The sequence below is a fragment of the Ambystoma mexicanum genome, chromosome 2q (genome assembly GCF_040938575.1).
Source record: "Ambystoma mexicanum isolate Mex_15411 chromosome 2q, UKY_AmexF1_1, whole genome shotgun sequence".
NCBI classification, from domain to species: Eukaryota; Metazoa; Chordata; class Amphibia; order Caudata; family Ambystomatidae; genus Ambystoma; species Ambystoma mexicanum.
In genome coordinates this window covers 74688579-74709908 of record NC_090924.1, presented here as the reverse complement: position 1 = coordinate 74709908, position 21330 = coordinate 74688579, and the positions used below count along the sequence as shown (strand labels likewise).

The 21330-nt window shown below is 47.4% G+C and overlaps 1 protein-coding gene and 1 pseudogene across 2 annotated transcripts in view; both read right to left on the bottom strand.

The window, feature by feature from the left end:
* The window catches only part of DNAAF8 (dynein axonemal assembly factor 8), a 1512143-nt gene that overhangs the window by 1426696 nt on the left and 64117 nt on the right, over positions 1 to 21330 (bottom strand). For both annotated transcript variants that reach the window (XM_069646874.1, XM_069646873.1), the window contains exon 2: positions 8828 to 9012. In XM_069646874.1, the coding sequence (XP_069502975.1) occupies positions 8828 to 8968 (141 nt within the window). In that variant the 5' untranslated portion in view covers positions 8969 to 9012. The remainder of the gene's footprint in view (positions 1 to 8827; positions 9013 to 21330) is intronic.
* Positions 13993 to 15081, bottom strand: LOC138568920 (14-3-3 protein beta/alpha-1-like; annotated as a pseudogene).

Genomic DNA, 21330 nt, shown 5'->3' with positions numbered 1-21330 from the left:
CGAATTTGTTTTGGTCAAATTTGTTTTAATAATGCGGGGGTGGGGCGCCCTCCTGTACTCCCACCTTCCCCCTACCTTCACCTGTACCCTTACCCCACCCCACATCTATATATAATTTAAAATGTACAAAAATACCTAACAAATTCGACCAAATTTATGTGGTCATTTCTCGTTAGGTATTTTTGGATTCAATTATTTCTGCGGATACCTTTCACTTGGCATTGCCGCTGACACGCCCCGGGGTCCCGTCTGCCTCTGGGTGTGCTCACCGGCTCTTGTTGGCATCTTTCGTTTCTCCCACGGACAACCAGAGACGCGTATCTGTCTGCTTCCTCCTTGCAACCGCCTCCTCTTGATTATTTTGTCGCTCACGGCCACCACATCACGTGACTAATTCTCTCCGAACGCCCAGGAGTCTCTCACCAGCTCCTGGTATTTCGGCAGCATGTCCTTATCACGCAGCTTCTTCCTTGGTGAGCCGCCTGGCTTCACCACACCGGTAATTGTCTTTCGGTTTCTTCACCTTCACAGAGAGACACGGCTCTCTCCTGCCAGCAGCAGACTTCGATTCCCTGCTTCAGTTGTCTTTTAATGTTCCCAGGTACAGGGGTTTGCGAGCAGCCACTAGTGGCTGCTCGATGGGCTTGTAGCCTCTCTTGCTCAGTACTGCTCGATTCCTCTTCTTCGTCACAGTATGTTGGTCATTCCGGGAGAGGAAGTTCACTTTTAAAAATGGATTTGAAAAACTGCAGTAGTCTTAAATGGTGAATGAGTTCTGGATGATTGATGAATGGACTTGGAGAGGGTGATTTCCCTATTCTTCATGGGAGAGGACTAGATATATCACAATTGGCCAGGAGGGTGTTCATTATGGGAGAGTTATTTTTAAGAGAAAATTGGGGATACCATGCCTCACCCGATGAAGCCATGACATCTCCCTGCAGGATGTCTCTCCCTATGTGATACCCCCTCATATAGCTGCCTCTAGCGTTATGATCAGGTAGAGGCTGCTGACCCCTGGCCACCTGGGAGGAGGTCAAAGCCGGAGAATCAGTGATTACTCCATGAGAGTCATCGCAATATATAGATGAAGATTAATATTATTACATTTTAATGTGTTGCCTTGTTTAACTGCTTGGGGGCCCTGTTAAGGTATTGCAAGAGAAGAACAAGTTACTTTCTTACCTGGTAACGTTCTTTCGATGGGATGGTCCGACGACGTATTCCATATCTATGACAGTAATCACCACAGCTGTGCTGCTTCTGAAACTTTTTCGGCGTCTGCGTCCTGCGTCGATGACGTCGATGCGCCGCCGTCGAGGACCTCCTCCGACGTCCGACGTCATCCGATGTGATAAGTAGGACGCACGACGCCAGTAGCCTCAGTTGTAGTTTTTTCCCCCCAGAACGTGTGACCTTAGTCAACTGCCAGTCCGACACAAAGCCTTGCGGAACGTAAGCTGCAATCGCAACAGAAATTCTGCAGCGGGGAAGGCAGGGCGGGAGCGATATGGAATACGTCGTCGGACCATCCCATCGAAAGAACGTTACCAGGTAAGAAAGTAACTTGTTCTTCGAGGGGATTGGGTCCTCCGACGTATTCCATATCTATGACAGACTCCCAAAGCAGTACCAAATCAAGGAGGAGGGAAAGAATTTAGAAACAAAATTTAGAATAGCCAATCAAATAGCAGAGCAAAGGACCGCCTTGCCAAAGGCCAGATCCTGCCCTCTGATGGAATCGAGGGAATAATGCCGCACAAATGTATGCACTGAAGCCCAGGTGGCAGCATCACAGATGTTGCGAATAGGAACACCCCTCTGCAGGGCAGTAGATGCAGCCAAGCCCCTGGTAGAATGGGCCCGCAAGCCAGCCGGTGGGTCCTTGCCCGCCAAGCGGTAACACTCCGAGATGGCCAAAATAATCCAGCGGGACAAAGCCTGTTTCGTCACAGCTTGCCCCAAGCGCTTACCAGCGTAACCAATAAAGAGTTGATCGTCCACTCTGACCCGGGACATGCGAGAAACATAAAAGCTCAAAGCTCTCCTAGGATCAAGCCTATGGAGCCTCTCCTCTTCCTTACCAGGATGCGGAGGAGGATAGAATGCCGGAAGAACAATCTTCTGGGCCAAATGAAATTCCGTCACTACCTTTGGAAGAAAAGAAGGACGAACTCGAAGGACAACCCTGTCCTTGTGAAATACAGTGAAGGGTGGCTTAACAGAAAGTGCCTGTAACTCACTCACTCTGCGAGCGGAAGTAACCGCAACTAAAAACACAGTTTTCAAAGTCAACAGCCTCAAAGGGCAAGAATGTAAAGGCTCAAACGGAGCACCCATAAGAAACCTAAGAACAAGGTTCAAATCCCAACCGGGCACCAGGAAAGGCGACGGAGGGAACACATTAGTGAGCCCTTTCAGAAACTGTGAAATTAAAGGGATTTTAAAGTAAGAACATTCTTCAGATGAGCGCTTAAAGATGGACAGCGCCGCCAGGTAACCCTTGACGGTACCCACTTGCAAGCCCCTGTGGGCCAAAGAAAGCAAAAAGGACAGAACCATGGGGATGTCACATGCAAAAGGATCCACATTCTGAACTCTGCACCAGTCGCAGAACTTACGCCAACGGCAACGGTACAGAGACTTAGTTGCGGGCCTTCGGGCCGAAAGCAACACCTCCATCACGTCTTCAGGGAGGTCCCAATCCTTATACCTCAACCTTTCAGAAGCCAAGCGTGAAGGTTGAGGGATCCGACCTCTGGATGGAGAACCTGACCCCCCTCCCGTGAGAGCAGATCGTCTCGGTAGGGAAGACGACGTGGAGGGCAGATGGACAAGTCGAGAAGGTCCGGGTACCACGTCCTCCGAGCCCACGCCGGAGCAATGAGGATCATCCGGGAACCGAACTTCCGTAACCTCCGCAGCACTTGCGGGATGACGGGGACTGGAGGAAACGCGTACAGCAGCGGGAACGACCACTCCACCACGAACGCGTCTCCTAAGGCTCCTTTTGGAGGAAATTCCCGCGAGCAAAACCTCTCGCACTTCCGGTTGACACTGGAGGCAAAGAGATCCACTTGAGGGGTCCCCCAAAGGGCGAAGATCTCCAGGAGAATCTCCTGAGCCAACTCCCACTCGTGAGAGATCGTGCTCTGCCTGCTCAGAGCGTCCGCCGTCACGTTCTCGACTCCGGCCAGATGAACTGCCGAGATCGAAACTTCCTGCTGGATGGCCCAGAACTCGAGCTGCATCGCCTCCCTGCACAGAGGAAGTGACCCTGCCCCCCCCTTTTTGTTGAGGTAGTGCATGGCCACTGTGTTGTCCGTCAGGATCAGGACATTCTTTCCTCGCACAGTCGGCAGAAAAGCCCTCAGGGCTAGCCTGACGGCCCTCAGCTCCAACAGATTGATATGGAGTCTGGACTCCGACGGAGACCAACGACCGCTGACTGTCAGCCCGTTGGCATGAGCTCCCCATCCCGTGAGGGATGCATCCGACACGATCGTCACCTCCGGCCAGGGAAGCCAAAACGGAGCCCCCTTCATCAAGTTGCCTTCGACGGCCCACCACAGAAGGTCCCGGGCGACCGAGGGCGGCACCTGAATCGGGTCCGACATCCTGCCGGAGGACTGCGACCATTGCATCTTGAGTGCCCACTGCAAAGATCTCATTCGCAGGCGAGCCTCTGGCACCAGAAGAATGCAGGATGCCATGAGGCCGAGCAACCTCAAGAACTCGAACGCTGGGAGCGTCTGGGCATGCTGAAACTTGCGCACCATCTGCTGAATGTGAAGAGCCCTCACCAGGGGAGGAAAACACTGCCCCAGGGAAGTGTCGAGCACTGCTCCGATGTACTGGAGCCTCTGCGTTGGCGTCAAATGGGACTTCTTTAAATTGAGGGAGAAGCCCAGCCTGTGAAGGGAGTGGCAGGCGACGGACAGATGATCCAGGACCTGCTCGGGAGAGCTCCCCCTGATCAACCAATCGTCCAGGTAGGGGTAGACGTGAATCCCCCCTTGCCGGAGATGCGCTGCCACCACCACCATGAGCTTGGTGAAAACCCTCGGGGCGGAGGTCAAACCGAACGGCAGGACCCGAAACTGAAAGTGCGAGTCGCCAACCGCGAACCTCAGGTACTTCATGTGCTTGGGATGGATCGGCACATGGAAGTAAGCATCCTTGAGGTCGAGTGACACCAACCAGTCCTGAAGCTGAAGGGCCTGGAGGACTTGAGAGAGAGTAACCATCTTGAACTTGTCCTTCCTGAGGAGTTTGTTCAAACCGCGCAAGTCCATGATGGGTCTCAATCCCCCGTCTTTCTTGGAAATCAAAAAATAAGGGGAATACCATCCCTTGTTCCTCTCCGCTACAGGCACCAGTTCTATGGCGCCTTTCTCCAGCAGGGCTTGAATTTCCTGCGCAAGGAGCGGATCCGGACACTTCAAAGAGAGGTTCCCCGGTGGATTGTCGCGAGGCCTGTGCCGAAAGAGAAGACAGTAGCCGTGGGTTATGATCTCCAGAACCCACACATCTGAAGTAATGGCACGCCACTCTACAAGATGCTGCGCCAGCCTTCCCCCAACCGGCGAACCATGGGACATGGCCTCATGACTGAGTAGGAGCGGCTGCGGCGTTACCTGAGGGCAAAGAGGCAACTGCCCGAGCGGCCTTGGCACCACGGGTACCTTGTCGTCCACCTCTGGTACCCCTGCGTTGGCCCCTTTGACTGCCAGCTCCTCTCGCTCTACCAAAGGACGAGTAATAGCGAAAGGAGCCACCCCTCCACTGCTGTCCCCTAGGACGAAAAGGTGGAGGTTGGCGAACTGCAGCGCCCAACGACTTCGCTGCAGCTTTTGAGGTCTGCAACCTCTCAAGGCTCTCGTCAGCCTTGCTGCCAAAAAGATGTTCACCATCAAAGGGCATGTTGAGGAGCCGGGACTGCACATCAGGAGCAAACCCTGACTTCCGCAACCACGCAAACCTGCGTATCACGGTGCTCGCCGCCATGGACCTACTGACGCATTCAGCTAAGTCCAAACCCGACTGAACGGACTCACACATGGCATCCTTACCATCCTGGACCAAAGCAAGGAAACCATCCCGTTCGTCCCCTTCGGGAATATGTTCAGCCGCTAACGCAACACAGTTCCACAGAGTGTGCGTGAAACGTGACAAGGCACAAATGGAGTTGGCCGCCTGAAGCGCCATACCACCAGAAGAAAACACCTTCTTCGCCCAGCCATCAAAACGTTTGTCGTCCCTATCAGGAGGGATGGTAGGGTACGACGCCTGCTTTGCCGGGGCCGTGGCCGCCTGCACCACCAAACTTTCCGGAGTGGGGTGCCTGGTCAAGTAGCAGGGGTCGCCACTGGCTGGACGGTATTTCCGCGACAAGGATCTGCCCACTGCCGGGAGACTCTCCGGAGCAGTCCAAGCCGCCGCCACCCTACGCTGTAAAGCCATATGGAATGGCAGTACCGGGTCAGTTGGGGGACCAACATCAAGGATGTCCGTCAGATCATCCTGCACAAACTCCCCTGGGGGAGCAGACCATCCCAGATACTCAGACACCCTAGCCATAAGGCGCCGGTATGAGGAATCGGCATGGGAGCCAGGCTCAGGCCGACCAAATTCCACCTCCGGAGAGGTGTCCAGACCACTAGCATCATGCAGCGACTGCCTCAAATCGTCAAATTGACTATGGCCCGAGACAATGTCATCCGGCACCTGATCAGGAACCAGGCCAACCGAATCCTCATCCGCCTCCGAAATATAATCCAAGTGGTGGAAAGGCACCTGAGAGTGCCTGCTCTTAGCCAGAGCCTTCCTAGGGGGTACACCCGAGACACGGGGCACCTCCGACACGAAAGGCGTCGATGGCGTCGAGCGAATCGGCGCCGCCGTCGAGAAAACCGGCAACGGCGCCGTGAGGATCGGCGTCTACGTCGAGGAAATCGGCGTCGACGTCAGACGCAGCGCCTCCAATATCGGCGGCGTCGACACAGCCCTCGAAGCCGGAGCCCCGAGCGTGTCCCTCGACGACCTGAACGTCGACGGCTTCGACGACTTCCTCGGAGCCGGAGCTTCGAGAAAGCCAGTCGACGCCCTCGACGCCTCAGACGTCGATGTCTTCCTCGAAGACATCACAGGTGCACACGGTCTCGATCGCGTCGAGGACCGGGACCTGGAACGGGTACGGCGAGAACGAGCCTCCTTGTCCGAACGGGACCTCTCCCGTGACTCGTGCCGACCACTCTTGCGAGCGGCGTCTCTCGACCTCACACGGCCGACCCCACTCGGGGGCGCGGACGGTCGAGTACCCTGCGACTCAAGAATCGCCAACATTTTCTTCCCGAAGGAAGCCCATTCCTCCGGCGTCGCACGGCTGGTGGGATAACCGACGTGCCGGGCAGAGTCCTCGGAAGAGGACCTGGAAGGCGACCGGTGACGGCGCTTCCGAGAACGCCTCGAAGAGGCAGAGGAGTGGCGAGACCGACTCCTAGAAGAAGACCGACGAGACTTCCGACGATGACGCGGAGAGTCACCCCTCGAATCATCCGTCGAAAGCCCCGCCGACTTCGACTTCCGGGGCTTGGACACCCGACCTACCGACAATTTCTTCTTACGTTCGCGTAAGGCCTTGGAAGTGAGCGACAGGCAGTCGACACAGCCATCCGTGTCGTGGGCCTCCCCGAGGCACCAGAGGCAGGCGTCGTGCGAGTCAGTCACCGACATCTTGGACCCACACACCCCGCACTTCTTGAAGCCCGGACGCGGGGTCGAAGACGAAGTGGAAGACATCGCTGCGAAGGAATATTCACAAACGAACAGGTTCGAAGAACCAGAAAGAACAGAACTCCAAAGAGTCGAGGCTAGAACCGAGAAACACGAAGCAACACGTTCGCGGAAAAAACGGAACTGAGGCTACTGGCGTCGTGCGTCCTACTTATCACATCGGATGACGTCGGACGTCGGAGGAGGTCCTCGACGGCGGCGCATCGACGTCATCGACGCAGGACGCAGACGCCGAAAAAGTTTCCGAAGCAGCACAGCTGTGGTGATTACTGTCATAGATATAGAATACGTCGGAGGACCCAATCCCCTCGAAAAGCATCTATGTCGTTAATGTTTGCAACCTGGAGTATTAGAAACCTCCATTTGCTTACACATTGCGACAAATTAATGGTCTATAAAACTCTGCACTTTAGTAAGTTCGTTCATAACACTGAGTATATAAAATCACACTATTTTTTAGTACGTTGTTTAAAAGGCAATCATTTAGCACTTATGGCTCCTACAATTAAGATATGGATCTTGAGAAAAATAATCAACAATTTCATGAATTTATGTTCCTCTGAATAAGTGGTTATTTTAATGAATACATTTATATAGCGAATTGAAGAAACAATAAATAGTGTTTTAAGGAACTGTGTTTTAAATTGGAAATTGAGTGAAAAGGATGTATTTTCATGTTTTATGAATGATTGCTGTTATTTATACCATGTGTAAACTTTATATTAACGGTATCATTAATTATAATGAAATAAACTCTACAATAGGCGACTCTTAGATCAAGTGGCCAATCATCTGTTGAAAGCCAGATACACGAGCTAGAATAGTTATCCAGAATGAGGGTTCCCTGTGCTCACCAATGACAATTCCCAAGACAAGGTGGTGCTAAATTATCCATCCTAAAGGACATCTGTCCAGCAAGCATGAGGCTTAAAGCTATGTTGAACACCACAAGAATCATGGAACAACCCAACCTTCTGAAAGTTGCCACAATATGTCAAGCCAGAAAAATGTATCTCCAAATTCTCACTGCCAACCCTTTTGAATGCTGCCATGGCAGCATTGTGATAAGCGGGTTTTCTTTTAGGAAGGTTTGCCTGCTCGGAAATGTATGAACAACTGAAATCAGACTCGGAAATTGTCCCATAATGCAACTTGCAAACTTTGAGCGAGGTTTACCTTGCTGAGCTGAAGTGAGTGAGTGGAAGCACTAGAAAATCAATTTAAGTGCTTGATCAGCCAATATGAAAAAGTCAATTTCGTCCTTCAAGGATTGTATAATATCATATATGATGGACAGAGATTTAAAAGAAGATTGTTAAAACCCTTCTGAAAATGAAACCTTTTTACAGACATACCCATCAAATTCACCATTTCAGTTTTAATGACTTGATGTCAGTCCTCAACTTGCTTTCCTTTTCTTCGTATAAAAGATAGCAGGCAATTTGATAGGGTACACAAACCTGAAGTTTCAGTAGCTTGACAATCTTATGGCACATGCCTGTTGCTACCAACTCCAATTCCGTATAACGTGGATCTACACACCTGATAACCAGGGCTGCTTCTACAGCCTGGACGAATACAGCCACCAAAGAGTCATCGAGCCTCTATAATGGCACTGCCTGGACCCAACATTGTACAACTGCTAACATTTTAATTGCTAAACAGTTCACTAAATGATGCCCCAGCAAGGACTGAATACTACATCCACTTCTATAAATTAGTCATTAACAGTATACTCCCTAATACTCTCTGCTAACAGTTCTTTGTATGGGCAGCACATTCAGTGACAGAACTGCCAGCCACATATCAGATACATGGATAATACTGCTATTGAGGAAATGCAGAGAACCCCCCAATGCTGCAACCTACAAACAGTGTCATACGCCCATATCAGCTCTGATGACAAAACACTCATTTTGCAATTAAAGGAAGCAGAAATTGATAAAGCAGGTCCTAGTGTAGAAGTATATCCACCCTTAATAGACCCACTGCAAACACTTCAAATGCAGTAATGGAGGTCCCATGCACTTACCAGTGAGGTGTCAGAGTCCAAAGATGGGACTTGGGCCTTTACACTGGAGAATACAGACTCCCATTCTGATCTCATGGATCTCTGCAAGTCTATGGAGGACATTGCTTGCATCTCCATCCCCGAGGCAGCTGAATGATCCATCTGCACGCATACAACTTAGCAGCAGAAGATATTATGAGCATGTCCTGAAAAGAACAAAATAAGTAGGCAAGTGTTATGCAACTTTCACACATAATTATGTTTTATAGCAAAAGCGGTATCTGAAACTTTGTTATCCAGAAAGGTGTCAATTAACCAAAACGTGTTGTTGCTTAGAGAAAAAGCACTGAAGAGGGAAATCGAAGAGAAGAGAAAAAGGTGACTGATAGTAACCCACCCATGTGGCCATGCTCCATTATCCACCAGTTTACCACCCAAAATGCGTTATGTAAGGCTACACTGCATGAACCAGCATATTTTGATATCCAACAGCTCCGATTTGCCACTGGTGCCTGATGACAAAGCTTTTGTTCAATTATGCAAACTTGCATATTTTTTTTTCAAGGTGAAGGGAATGACCACGTGTATACGTAAACACGAAGGCGCTGTTAAGATAGAAAGTGTGTGGTGGTGACAAGGACAAGACGTAGAAGTTCATAGCATACTGCAGATGCTTATCTGTACGTGCAAGAGCAACAGCTAAACACAAAGAAAACGTTCTCTTTTTCACAAGGTTTCTCACCCTATCAGAGGAATTACTCCATTTGACAAAGATTTTCAAAAAGGAAAAGAAAAACGTTTTAACATTATCCAATACATAAAGGCAACTGTAAGAGTCATTTTTAGTGTAATAACAGGTTTTCATTTTACACCAAGGGAAATCCTCTGTAGCTGATAATTGTTGATTTCAGTGCTCTGTCCAGCCCCATTGCATACATCCCTACACTAATGCAATTAGCACCGATTTGGGTGCTGGGAGAGCATTTCACTGAGTAAAACAGGGTGTACCTAACTTAGGTTTCTCGCACAGGGCTCTAAATAAAATAGTGATAGTAATCCTGGAACTAGAATCGTGCCGAACTTCATATTCTTGCCTTCTTGATTCACAAGCGAATGCAAGCTCCAACACTTAATGATCTGCTTATTTTTTTTTAAACTTGGCTCTCTCAATAAACTTATCACTTGTAGAGCTGCCTTTTCCTTCCCAAATGCATCAGCGCTAATATGTGAAAAATTGCGACAGTAGTTCTTGTCACAAAGGTGATGTCAATCAGTGACTAGACAGACATAGACAATCTAAGTTATTATTATTAGGAAGGCAAAATATGAAATGGGGATGGCATAAAGTGCAACTGAATGAGCCAGGCTAGACCAGTACATTTTGAATTTGGGCTGTTAATTGCGCATGCAACACCTATTATAGCCCAAACTATTGCATTCACATACCGATTCCTGTATACATACGGACAAGGGCTTCTGAGATGGACATTTGAGGAGGGACACACAGGTGTTGCTTGGTTATTGATCCCTCACATTGCCTGCCCTTTCCCTGCCCTTGCCTTGCTAATCCATATGGCTAACTCCACCCGTTCCTGCCTTTCTTTGCATGGGAACTCTTTGGGCTCTCTTCCAAGGAGGCAGACATGTTTTGCAGTGTGCTCAGTCTTGGGGCAATGATCGTTCGATGAAAGGACATGCTGGATGTCATCACGCCACGTCTGTGTTGCACTAACAAGAGAAGAACCTTCATTCTGAAAGGGACTCATCCGCCAAGTGCACTTCTCTCAGCAAGAAGCCATCTGTCAGGAACTTTCAGCCTGCTCCTTTCAAGTGTGCACAAGAGGTTGTCGTCTCCATCCTTTGCTTTTTTTTACCCTGTGCTCCTGTAGTAAAAATGCAATTTTCTAATGGAGCCCGCAAGAACCACAGCAGTTTTAAATCGCCCCATAGAACGTTTTCCCTGGGAAAAGGGTTAGAGTCTCACCGATATGCAACACTTGTGCAGCAGTATGTCCGTGGTTCAAGGCTCTGATAGTGACATGGGGGGCAGCCATTCTCATGAAAATCAGGATGAGGCGACTAGAGCAGATTATTAAAGTTCTGCTGGTCGTTTCAAATGTTTCAATGACTTAATGTTGTGCTGTGGGAATTGGGGGTGGATTGTGATTTCATTGGGTATATGTCCGAACTGCGTCTCACGATACGTAAATGCAGTGTGATACCTGGAGTCTGCGTGTAGTGCAATGGAGAATAAGGCATTCTTTAAGTCAACCACTGTGAAGTGTGATTCCGCGGGAATGCTGCAAAAAAATCGTAACAGTGTTGGGAACCAATGGATATTCTGCCCCAATAATGTCATTCAGAGCCACGCCCCTCCCTTTGCCTTCTTAATCAGGTAGATAGCGGTGTTGCAAGGTGATGAGCTCACCTGTATTATGCCTTGCTGCCATAGGGCATACAGTGTCTCATATATGCCCTCATCTGCTTCTCATGAGAGTGGATACTGCTTTACTCGTGGCAACAGTGCTCCCTCCTTTAACTTGACATGTACCGCCCCTGCCCCTTTGAGTATTCCAACATCATGGGGTCCTGTTGTCCACTTTTTCCCAATCTTCCTGCAGATATTGTGCTTTCTGTTTCGTTAGCTGGGTCATCTGGATACACAGTGAGCGTACTTCAGGCACCCAGGCAGACACAGATACCCTAACAAACAATGCTGGGACACAATGCCATACCCCAATACACTAGAGTGACAATGGTAGGCGGTAATCAATTTGCGTCAACCGCGAACAATTTTTTCCCAATAGGGGTGTCCACGTAGTGTGCGAGTGTGTCCTGTTCTAGCAGTAACTGAAGACCCTGAGGAGGAACCGGAGGTAGCAGTTCAGATAGGTTTTCCTTTCTTATAGATACTGTGGCAACCAGATCTTGTATCAAGAAAGAAGGATTTCATTCTCTAACAAAGGTTTGGACACACAAGGTTTTTTCGCAGACAATCACTGGCACCGATCCCAACAACACATGTACCCTGCACACTAGGTAGACTTAAACAATGCCTTTTTCTCCATTGTACTTTACCCAGACACCAGGTATCTCACCGCTGTTACGTATCGCGGACGCAGTTCGAACATACTAGAATGCCAGGAGTACTGCGAAGGGCCTAGCATCTTCAACAGAGTGATACAAATGGATTTGAGCAATTTTCAGGTTGCTAGCACAGTAATACAGTGCGTTGATGATTTATTGGTGTGCAGCAGGATAGCAAGACAAAAGAAGAGTGCAGAGGGGACTCTGTGCCACTACTGACTTGATTAGCAGACAAAGGATACAAAGTGGACAGAGAGAAGTTACAATACTGTCAAAAATAGGTGGTGTACTTGGGTCAGATTTTGACAGCAGATGGGAGAAAAATAACGCCAGAAAGAGTAGAGGGCATACACAAGACTCCATGACCAAAAACAGCGAAAAAGATGCAGAAATCTTTGGGTTTGTGCAACTATTGCAGAGCATGGGTATTTGATTACTCCACATACACCAGTCCATTGTTGCAAGCACTAAAGGAAGCACAGAAAAACAAAGCACACATAAAATGGACAGCTGAGAGATGGGCGAAAGTTTTGATGAGCCAAAACACGAGTTAGCACATGCACCATTGCTAGCAACTCCCAATGACAAAGATAATTTTCACCTGACACAGAACAAGGGACAGGGGCACAAGCCACTTGCATTTTACATTGTGTCAATGGATGTAGTTATGCAGGGACATTTCCCATGTGAGCAGGCACTTGCTAGTTTTATATGTGAAACATGCATTGTTTTCCATACTGGAGAAAACAAAATCAACACTGAAAACTCAGAGGTCTTCAGGGTACAATGTAATACTAACCAACCCAGCAATAGAAGTGGTGAGGTCCAGGACCTAAACCCAGCAAAGTTAATTGCAGAAAAAGTAGAAGAATGAGATTATGTGCATGACTGTGTAGCATGCATCAATAGGAGCAAAGGTAACCCCTGTAGTTAAGGAAGAAGTGATCGAAGGGGGGTGGACAGGATTTTCATTGACAGGAGTTCCAGCATCAAACCACGGGCAAAGGACTAAACATGTCAGAAGGTCAAGCAGTGAACATCTTCTCTGATTCGGCTTATGTTACCGCTACAGTGTACTCAGGACTAGCAAGATGGGAAAGGAGAGGTTTCAAGAGAAGTGACGGCAGTACTAAGTAATCTACTATAAATGTTACCGCTCCCAATAGATCTAGCATTAATAAAGTGCAAAGCCCATCCAGGAGGGCATGATTTTATCTCACTAGGAAATGAAAGGGCAGACAGAGCAGCAAAAGAAGTAGCATATATGCCAGAGGGGTCACATGTGCTGTATCCTGGCGAGGAAGATGAAATACCGCTAATAGCAGTACTGATAGTGAGCCAAGAGACAGATGCATTGCCAGAAAGTTTCAATGCAATCCAAATATTGCAGATAATTGGGAGTTGCAGGGAGAAGCTTCAGATGCAAAAAAAAAAGAGCTCTGGAAAAAGAGAGGATGCTCTCTGTCCCCAAGAGCATGTGGCTGCAGGGATAAGTGAAGACTGGTTTGTGCCAAATTTGTATGAGTGCGTTTCTGAACATGTAGGTAATTGTATGATCTGTCAAAAGTTTCTACCAGTTGACACATTGTAAGTTGTACAGGTAACATTGCTGCGACCGGAAAGCCCCTTACGGCACTTGCATATCGATTATGTTGATATGCAAGAGAGATGTACTTCTTACAAGTACATGCTTGTAGTGGTGTGTCCTTTCTCACGTTGGCTTGAGGCAAGTTCCTGTGCCCACAATGATACCCGCTCTGCAGCTACATTTCAGGTGAGGGAGGTTTTCCGAGGTGGGGGATTCCAGATGAAATTCGTTCTGCTAATGGGCAGCATTTCTTTTTTTTTTGTAGGAGTGTAAGTGAGCCTTTATTGGAGAGGGTGGCAGAAACATAGCAGAAAATAAAGACAAAGTCCCCGGTATTACAGCCCGACATACAGAGGCCTCTGGCTTACTACCTTTTACAAGACAACTATGCTTGTAACCTGAAATGCCAAATTTCAGATGGGTCCAATCTTCGAGTCATAGTTAAAGACAGACAATAGTCATTATGTAAGATTACCATAGAGAATGAAAAGGACATTTGGAAAATAAAAAGCAATGCAGAACACCCAGTTTAATTTCAGCAGTTAACTACATGTTCATATATTTAATGAAATACACAAACAGTCACTTGCAGAAACTGGTTCCAATTGTCACCTTTCTTTAAATAACCGATACACTTTAGTCCTCTACACAAGTGTTTGGAAGTTGAATGTGAAGTGAAGCTATTAATACCTTTCTACAGCAGTAACCACACACCAGGAAGGTCAGGACAAACACAAAATGTAGGGATGAAGTCCCGAAAGCTGCAGTGTGAAGAGACTAAACTGTTAATTTCCCTACAGATGCATGGGGTCTTCTTTGCTACACGAAATCGAGGTGGAGCAATAAGGAATGGAGACGTGTAAAAAGGTTTTGAAAGTCGAGGGCCAGGAGAAATACAATGTGCAAATTTAGCTATTTTCCGGTTGTTCTGTTTCACATTCTTCTTGTGCGTTGTCAGATGTCCATAATGATAAATTGTCTCAAAGCAGCTGCATGATGAGGGTACTGTCTTTGTAGGAGTCTTCATTTAGGGTATCAAGTTCTGCAATGGCTTCATCAAAACTGGTTTTAGCCAGTGAGCATGCCTGTTCGGGACTGTTTAGTATCTCATCGAAAATAACAGAGAAATTAAGAGCTAGTCCCAAATAAATTGGATGTGTAGGCTGCATTTCCTTCTTGCTGATGTCAAATGCTTGCTGATAAGCTTGCTGTGAGCATCCATCACCTTTTTCCACTCTTCATTGCTTGGTACTTCAGCTAGGTAATCTCCTTTGATCTTCAGGTAGAAAACTTCACTCTGAAAATGTTTTGAGTTGATGTACTTGTCCAACAGCTCGATCACAGACTTGCAGATATCCTTGAGCTCCTTCTCAACTTTCTTGCGGTACTCCCGTGCCATGTCGCTTTTCTTGTCATTGCCCTCAGTCTTCTGCTCGATGCTCGAGATGACCCTCCAGGCTGATCATCGTGTCCCCACTATGTTCTTATAAGCCACAGAGAGCAGATTGCGCTCCTCATTGGAGAGTTTGGCATCATGCTCGGTGACCAGCTTCATGCAAGCTGCCATGTCATCGTAGCTCTCCGCCGAACATGTTCAGCGCGCTCTGTGTCCTCGGCTTTCTTGGTCTCCTGCTTGGTCTCTTCGGGCTTGTCCATTGTGAGCGGGCAAAGGGAGCAATACATACACAGCGAGGCTGGCGACCTGAGGTAAAGAGAGAGAAAAAGAGAATGGCCAGCATTTTGACAATGATTTAATGAAGGAAATTACAACCCTCCTGGGGATAAAGCATAAACTATATACGGTTTACCCTCCTCAAGCCAACAGTTTGGTAGAAAAGATGAATGGACGGCTGAAAATGCGATTGGCTCAGCTTATGCAAATGCTTGAAAAATCATGGGTGCACTGCTTGCCTCTTGCTTTGTTTGCGCTTCGAAATACGCCTGTGGGAGATCATCACTTGACTCCTCATGAGATTGTTAGAGGGCATAGAATGCATGCGCCAATTCCGTCGTCACATATAATCTCTGATGCTCACTCTACCTCTGTTATTCTAGAAGGAGCGTTTGATCTATATCTTCAAGAACTTACCAAGTCCCTAAACTATATTTCCGTGCAGAGGAGGCCTAAAAACCAACCTGGACAATCAGGTGATCCAAACGAACATTTCCCACTGGCAACACCTCTTTTTCCAGGTGACCACGTCTTTGTGCCAACCACATGAGGAAGTGGAAAGAGAAACGCTTTACAGGCCCACACGTCATCATCTACTCAACACCAATAGCTGCCAAAACCCAAAGACGACGCGGATGGGTCCACATCACGGATGTTTGCAGAGACAAAAGTACAGTCTCCCAGAGCACTACATAATGGGAATTATTACAGAGTTTTCTTTTCATTTTCTAACAGCCCTTAGAATTTATGAAAAGCCTGCGAAAGAGGGAACTGAAGAAGGTTACAATACAAAATGGGTGACAAAGAAAAATCAATTTTCAGGCTTCTGGAGCGTAATGATGTTAACATGTTTTAGTATAATTTTGATGTTTTTGTTTTATATGTTTTAAAAGAAAAGTGAAACAAATTGAATGCAAAAATAAAAATGGGACAGAGAACTGTGATGAATGGGAAGGGCTTCCACCAAGGCACTGAGGAAGAGCATAATTCATTGACAGGCAATATCTGGTATGATGAAATGATGTGTTTGGGAAGAGACATCGCAAATGGCACATTCTACGTGGGATCTCTCATTCCACACCTAGTTGTAATGTCCAAAGTTCTCCTGCCCTAGGCTGTGTCCTATGAGGACTTCAGGATGCCTAATGCACCCGTCTCTCTGTAGAACTCGAAGTTTATTCCAGGGGAAAAAAGTAGCAGTTCACTGGGTGGATGAAGGGGAAAATGTATATGAAGACAACTATGTAAAACTAACGCAAATGCTTCAAAATCAGGAAACACGGCATAAGGTAATGGAGTATGTCACTGAAGGCCCTAAAGAGGGGGAATTACAAATAAGAAACCATAAAAGATTACAATGCACAGCTAAAGAAGGGCAGTGTGTCCCCTGGTGTCACATGAGGCCACTGATAAAAACAGAGGGAGCAGTTTGGTATGAGAACAAATGGGGGGGAATAATGCAGTGTCATGCTGAAGGACCGCTGGGTTTTGAGCAAAACATAGTAGCCAAGGTTAATGACAACTGCCTAGCAACTTGGGGAAAGTATGTTCATGCCTTAACGTGGTTACATGAAAAATATCAACCGGTTAAGGTGTTTTACACGATTCCCTTTATGTTTCAGGTCGAATGTGTCCATTTTCCTGGGACCAATTCAGGATGTGCCAAGGTGATGCAGAATGCAGCGCTGATGTGGGGAACAGCATCAGTAATGGATTTTTGGTGGACTTGCGGATCCAAAGCATATGCCCAACTTCTCCTTGACTGGAATGGAATCTGCACACTCGTCCCTTTGCACAGCCCTGCACTTGTGGTGCCGCAAAATAGCCATGCCATGAAGATTGCACTGCAGGGAGAAATGGCACAGCTAAGTGAGCAGCAGCAGATAATGAGAAGGAGAAAGCAGGAAAACTATTATTTCTCAAGGAAAAGTGCAGAGAACCTGGCGGCTATCCCAGATGAGTTTCCGGCTATTCTCCACAGCCGACACCTTTTTTAAATTCTCTGTTGTTTCCAGGAGTACAGGCTGCAGCTAATTCTAAATGGCTGCCGCTAACCTGTTACGAGCTATTACAACTGGCTAATTCAACAGCAAAGGGGTTGAATGCAATCAAGGAAGAGATGAGGGCTTTGCACTTGGCGGCCCTGAAAAATAGGTTTGTTCTGGACATCCTAACAGCCATCGAAGGTGGTGTCTGTGCAAAGTTCAGGTCTAGTTTTTTTTGTTTTTTTCCAAATTCTTGTATAGCGCACTTTCACCAAAGGCAGCATGGCGCTCGAGCAGACAAAAGAAAGCCGAAGATTGCAGGAATCACAACCTGAGAGCCAAGTTTACTGGAAAATAATTTATTTTTAAAAAAGAAAAGTGGTTTTATTAAGGTTTTCAAACAGAGAGAAAAAGCAACAAAAATACATGTCATACATAGCGGAGGTATTACTAGGCATACAACATTGGTATCTGTCTCACCGCCTTCATCCCCACCCTCCAACCTCTCATATCTTTTTCATAACAGAAAACTCCCATCCCTTCTCCCCGCACCACTCGGGAACACTTTCTTTCATCAAATTTCCTTATACATCATCTTCTTGGTCATGGCAAATTAATAATATGTAGGTATTCTGTTTTTACAATCCATAGGTCTGTTCGCAAAAATGGGGCATAGACAATAAACAACGTGAGGTGACCCTCGAGTGAGCAACCGCTACAGAGGATATCTTTTCATCTTGGGGTGACCTCGTGGGATTCACGGGGTCAACCCTCCTTTCTCATACCTTGGAGTTTGTTAAGTGTTGGATATATGTTTGTTCACAAAGTCACCCCATAACAGTTCATACTAGATAGATCTCCCATGAAGGGGTGCAGTGATTATTTCCATTATACAGATATTAGTGGCCACATTCAACCATTTTCTCTTGCCAGGGAGCTTTGCATCTTTCCAATGAATCTCAAGGCAGGCCTGTGCAGCCAGCAAGAGTGACATCGCTATTCCCGTTATCCTTCTGAATTTCCCTACATATTCGTCCAAACCAAATAATATGAGGAGGGGAGGCGCTTGATGATTGATTCCATCCACCTCCCTAATCCACCCCAAAACATCTTGACCCGAGGACATCCCCACCACATATGCCAATAATCGGTGCTATTACTGCAGTGTCGCCAGCATAGGGGACCTGTCGACTGAAACATTTTAGACAATCTATGGGGGTCGTATTGCCATCTGTGTAGGAGCTTGATGGCATGCAATTTATATTGACTTGCTATTGATATTTGCGAGGCTTCTTTGCATATTTTCATCCATAGTTCGGGATCAATTTCTACATTCAGGTCTGTCTACCATCTCAGCTTGAGGATATCACTGGACCCTTTTTTTGGCTTTTATTAATGTGTTATACATAGTTGATATTGGGCCTTTAATTTCAGTTCTAGTGTCTAGGAGCACTTCAAAAGAGGTGAGGTCTCTTTGTAGCTTCTCCTTCCATACATGTCTCGTAAGAATACCCTTGAGTTGCAGAAAGGAGAAGACCGACAGGGGGCCGATCCCTAGCGCTTCCTCCAATCCCGTGATCATAAGAAAATTGACCCCCCTCCATATCTGACCCGCCCTCTCAAGGCCCACCTCAAACCAAGGTTGAAATTTCTGATGATTGGGAATTTCCTTTCGGACCCAGGTGCCCAAATATGGCTCAGAGGAGGAGATGGCCACGTGGTCATTCCCCGTATGACCTTCCCCTTCCTCCAGATCGCCCATATAGTGCTCAGTATGGGGTTCTTTCGGGTACTACGGAGTAGTTTCTCTCTCGGTACCCATAGCCATTCAGAAAGAGTGGCCGGGCCAAGTTATGATTATTTAAGTGTATCCACTGTAATTCTTTCTGCTCCCGCATGTGGGGGACCAACACCCTTAACTGTACAGCCTAATATTTTTTGATATCCGGTAGACTCACACCTCCTTCATCCCTGAGAAGGGTCAAGACATTGTATGGTATTCTAGCCTTCTTCCCTTGCCAGTGAAACCTCAATATTGCCCTTTTCTCTTCTCCAAAGAAAAAGTTCGGGAGCCGAATCGGTAGCATCTGGAAAGGGCACAAAAACCGAGGGAAACATACCATCTTTACCACGTTTAATCACCCCAACCAAGAAATCGTAATCTTTTGCCACTTCGCTATGTCGGCATGGAAGCCGGAAATGATCGAGGGGAAGTTGGTATCATACAACATGTCCAGGTTCCATGTGATGTTTATCCCTAAATACCGTAAAGTGGTGCCACCGATCGTGAGGCCGAGGTTGGAAAATCTAGCGGTGGCCTCCTGAGTGGGTTCCTCTAGTGGGTACAGGATGGACTTGGACCTGCTGATTTTAAAGACCGAGAGTTCACTGTACTGTTCAATCAAGTCTTTTGCATTAGATGTCAAGGGGTTCCTTATGTGTAATAGTAGATAGTCTGCATCAAAGGTCCACCTTATATTCCTTTCCGCCCACCCTAAATCCCTCCACTTGCTGATCTGTTCGGAGTTCCTGTGCAAGGGGTTCAAGGGAAAGGACGAATAATATCGCAGATAGCAGGCAACCCTGCCTTGTTCCTCTTCCCAGGTCAAACCATCTAGAGTAGAGTTGACCATTACTGATACCTTAGGAGCCATTTACACTGCCTTTACCTCTATTCTAAATCTAGCACCCAGTCGGACTTTACTCAACACAGCGTCTAAGAAGTCCCATTCTACCCTGTCAAACACTTTCTCTGCATCCACAGATAAGAGGGTGGGGTCCTCTGTCATTTTCTTGGAGTCATGGATCAAGTGTAATGTTGCGCATTGTGTCCGCGACCTGTCTCCCCAGGATAAAGCCAACCTGGTCTGAGTGTATTAGCCGAGGCATATATCCTTCTAATCTAGCTGCGAGCACTCTTGTGTACATTTTGGCGTTTATATTGAGCGAAGATACTGGGCGGTATGATGCAGTGTCTGGGGTCCATGCTCTCTTTGGGGATTACTGTAATAAGCGCCTGTGAAAGCAGTCTGGGGCTACACCCGTCTCTAATATGTCATTGAACAATTCTATCATGAAGGGGAGGAGGGATGGGAGAAGGGTCTTATAAAAGCCCGCCGTATAGCCGTCGTTCCCTGGAGCCTTCCCCAGTGGGAGTCGCTTTACCACACTCTTAATTTCTTCAGCCGTGATTGGGGCATCTTTCGTATCTGCCTCATCACGGGAGAGTTTCGGGATTTCTACCCCTTCTAAGTAATCCTCTTTTTTTGTACCTCTGTGATCCGTCTCGGATGTATATAAGTTCTCATAAAATCTTGCGAATGCCTCTCAGCACGTTGTCCCCTCAACCTCACGGCTAGGAGTGCATCTGCCTTATCGCCTTTCTCATAATATTTCTGTTTGAGAAGCTGTAGTTTGTGAGCTACTTGTCCTTCCTCCAAGAGGCGGAGCTTCTCTCTCTTTTGCCTGGCCTCTAAGATTTTCACCGTCCTCTCTTCCATGGCATTTTGAGCGATGTTGTCCAGATGGGCAATCTCTGTCTTATGTCTATTCTCTATGAGAGCCCTTTCCCTCTTCTTGTTGGCCCCCTCCCTAATCAGGATCCCGCGGCAAGTAGCCTTCCCTGCCTCCCACACCATTCTGTGTGAAACCTCTCCTGTATTGTTTATCTTGAAGTTCTCCTTTATCTCAGTGTCCAGGTCCGTCCGAAAGATGGGGTCCTTTCACAGTTTCTCATTGCAACACCACTTGGATCCGCTGCGCGGGAGATCTGTCAGATTAAAATCACCCATGACCATGTCATGATTTGACCTAGAGATTGGCAGAATCACATATCCAGTCTCGACATCTACTAACCCCTGAGAAATGAATAGATAGTCAATTCTGGCGAATGTGCGGTGAGGCACTGAATAGAAGGTGTATCCTGTCCCATTCGGGTGGGAAAATCGCCATATGTCTTGTAGCCCATAGATTTCTAACATCTGCATCATCCCTGCCCGGCCATCATCGGTTGATTCACGTGTATCGGGGTTCCCCGCCGGCAGTATTACATGTCCAGCGGCCTCCAGCATTATTTTCGGGAGGGTTTTCTGTAAGAATCGAAATTGGCCGCTATTGGGGGAATACACTGTTGCCAACGTGAAGGTTATTTTGTTTACAATAGCAACTACCAGAAGGACCCTTCCTTCCACAT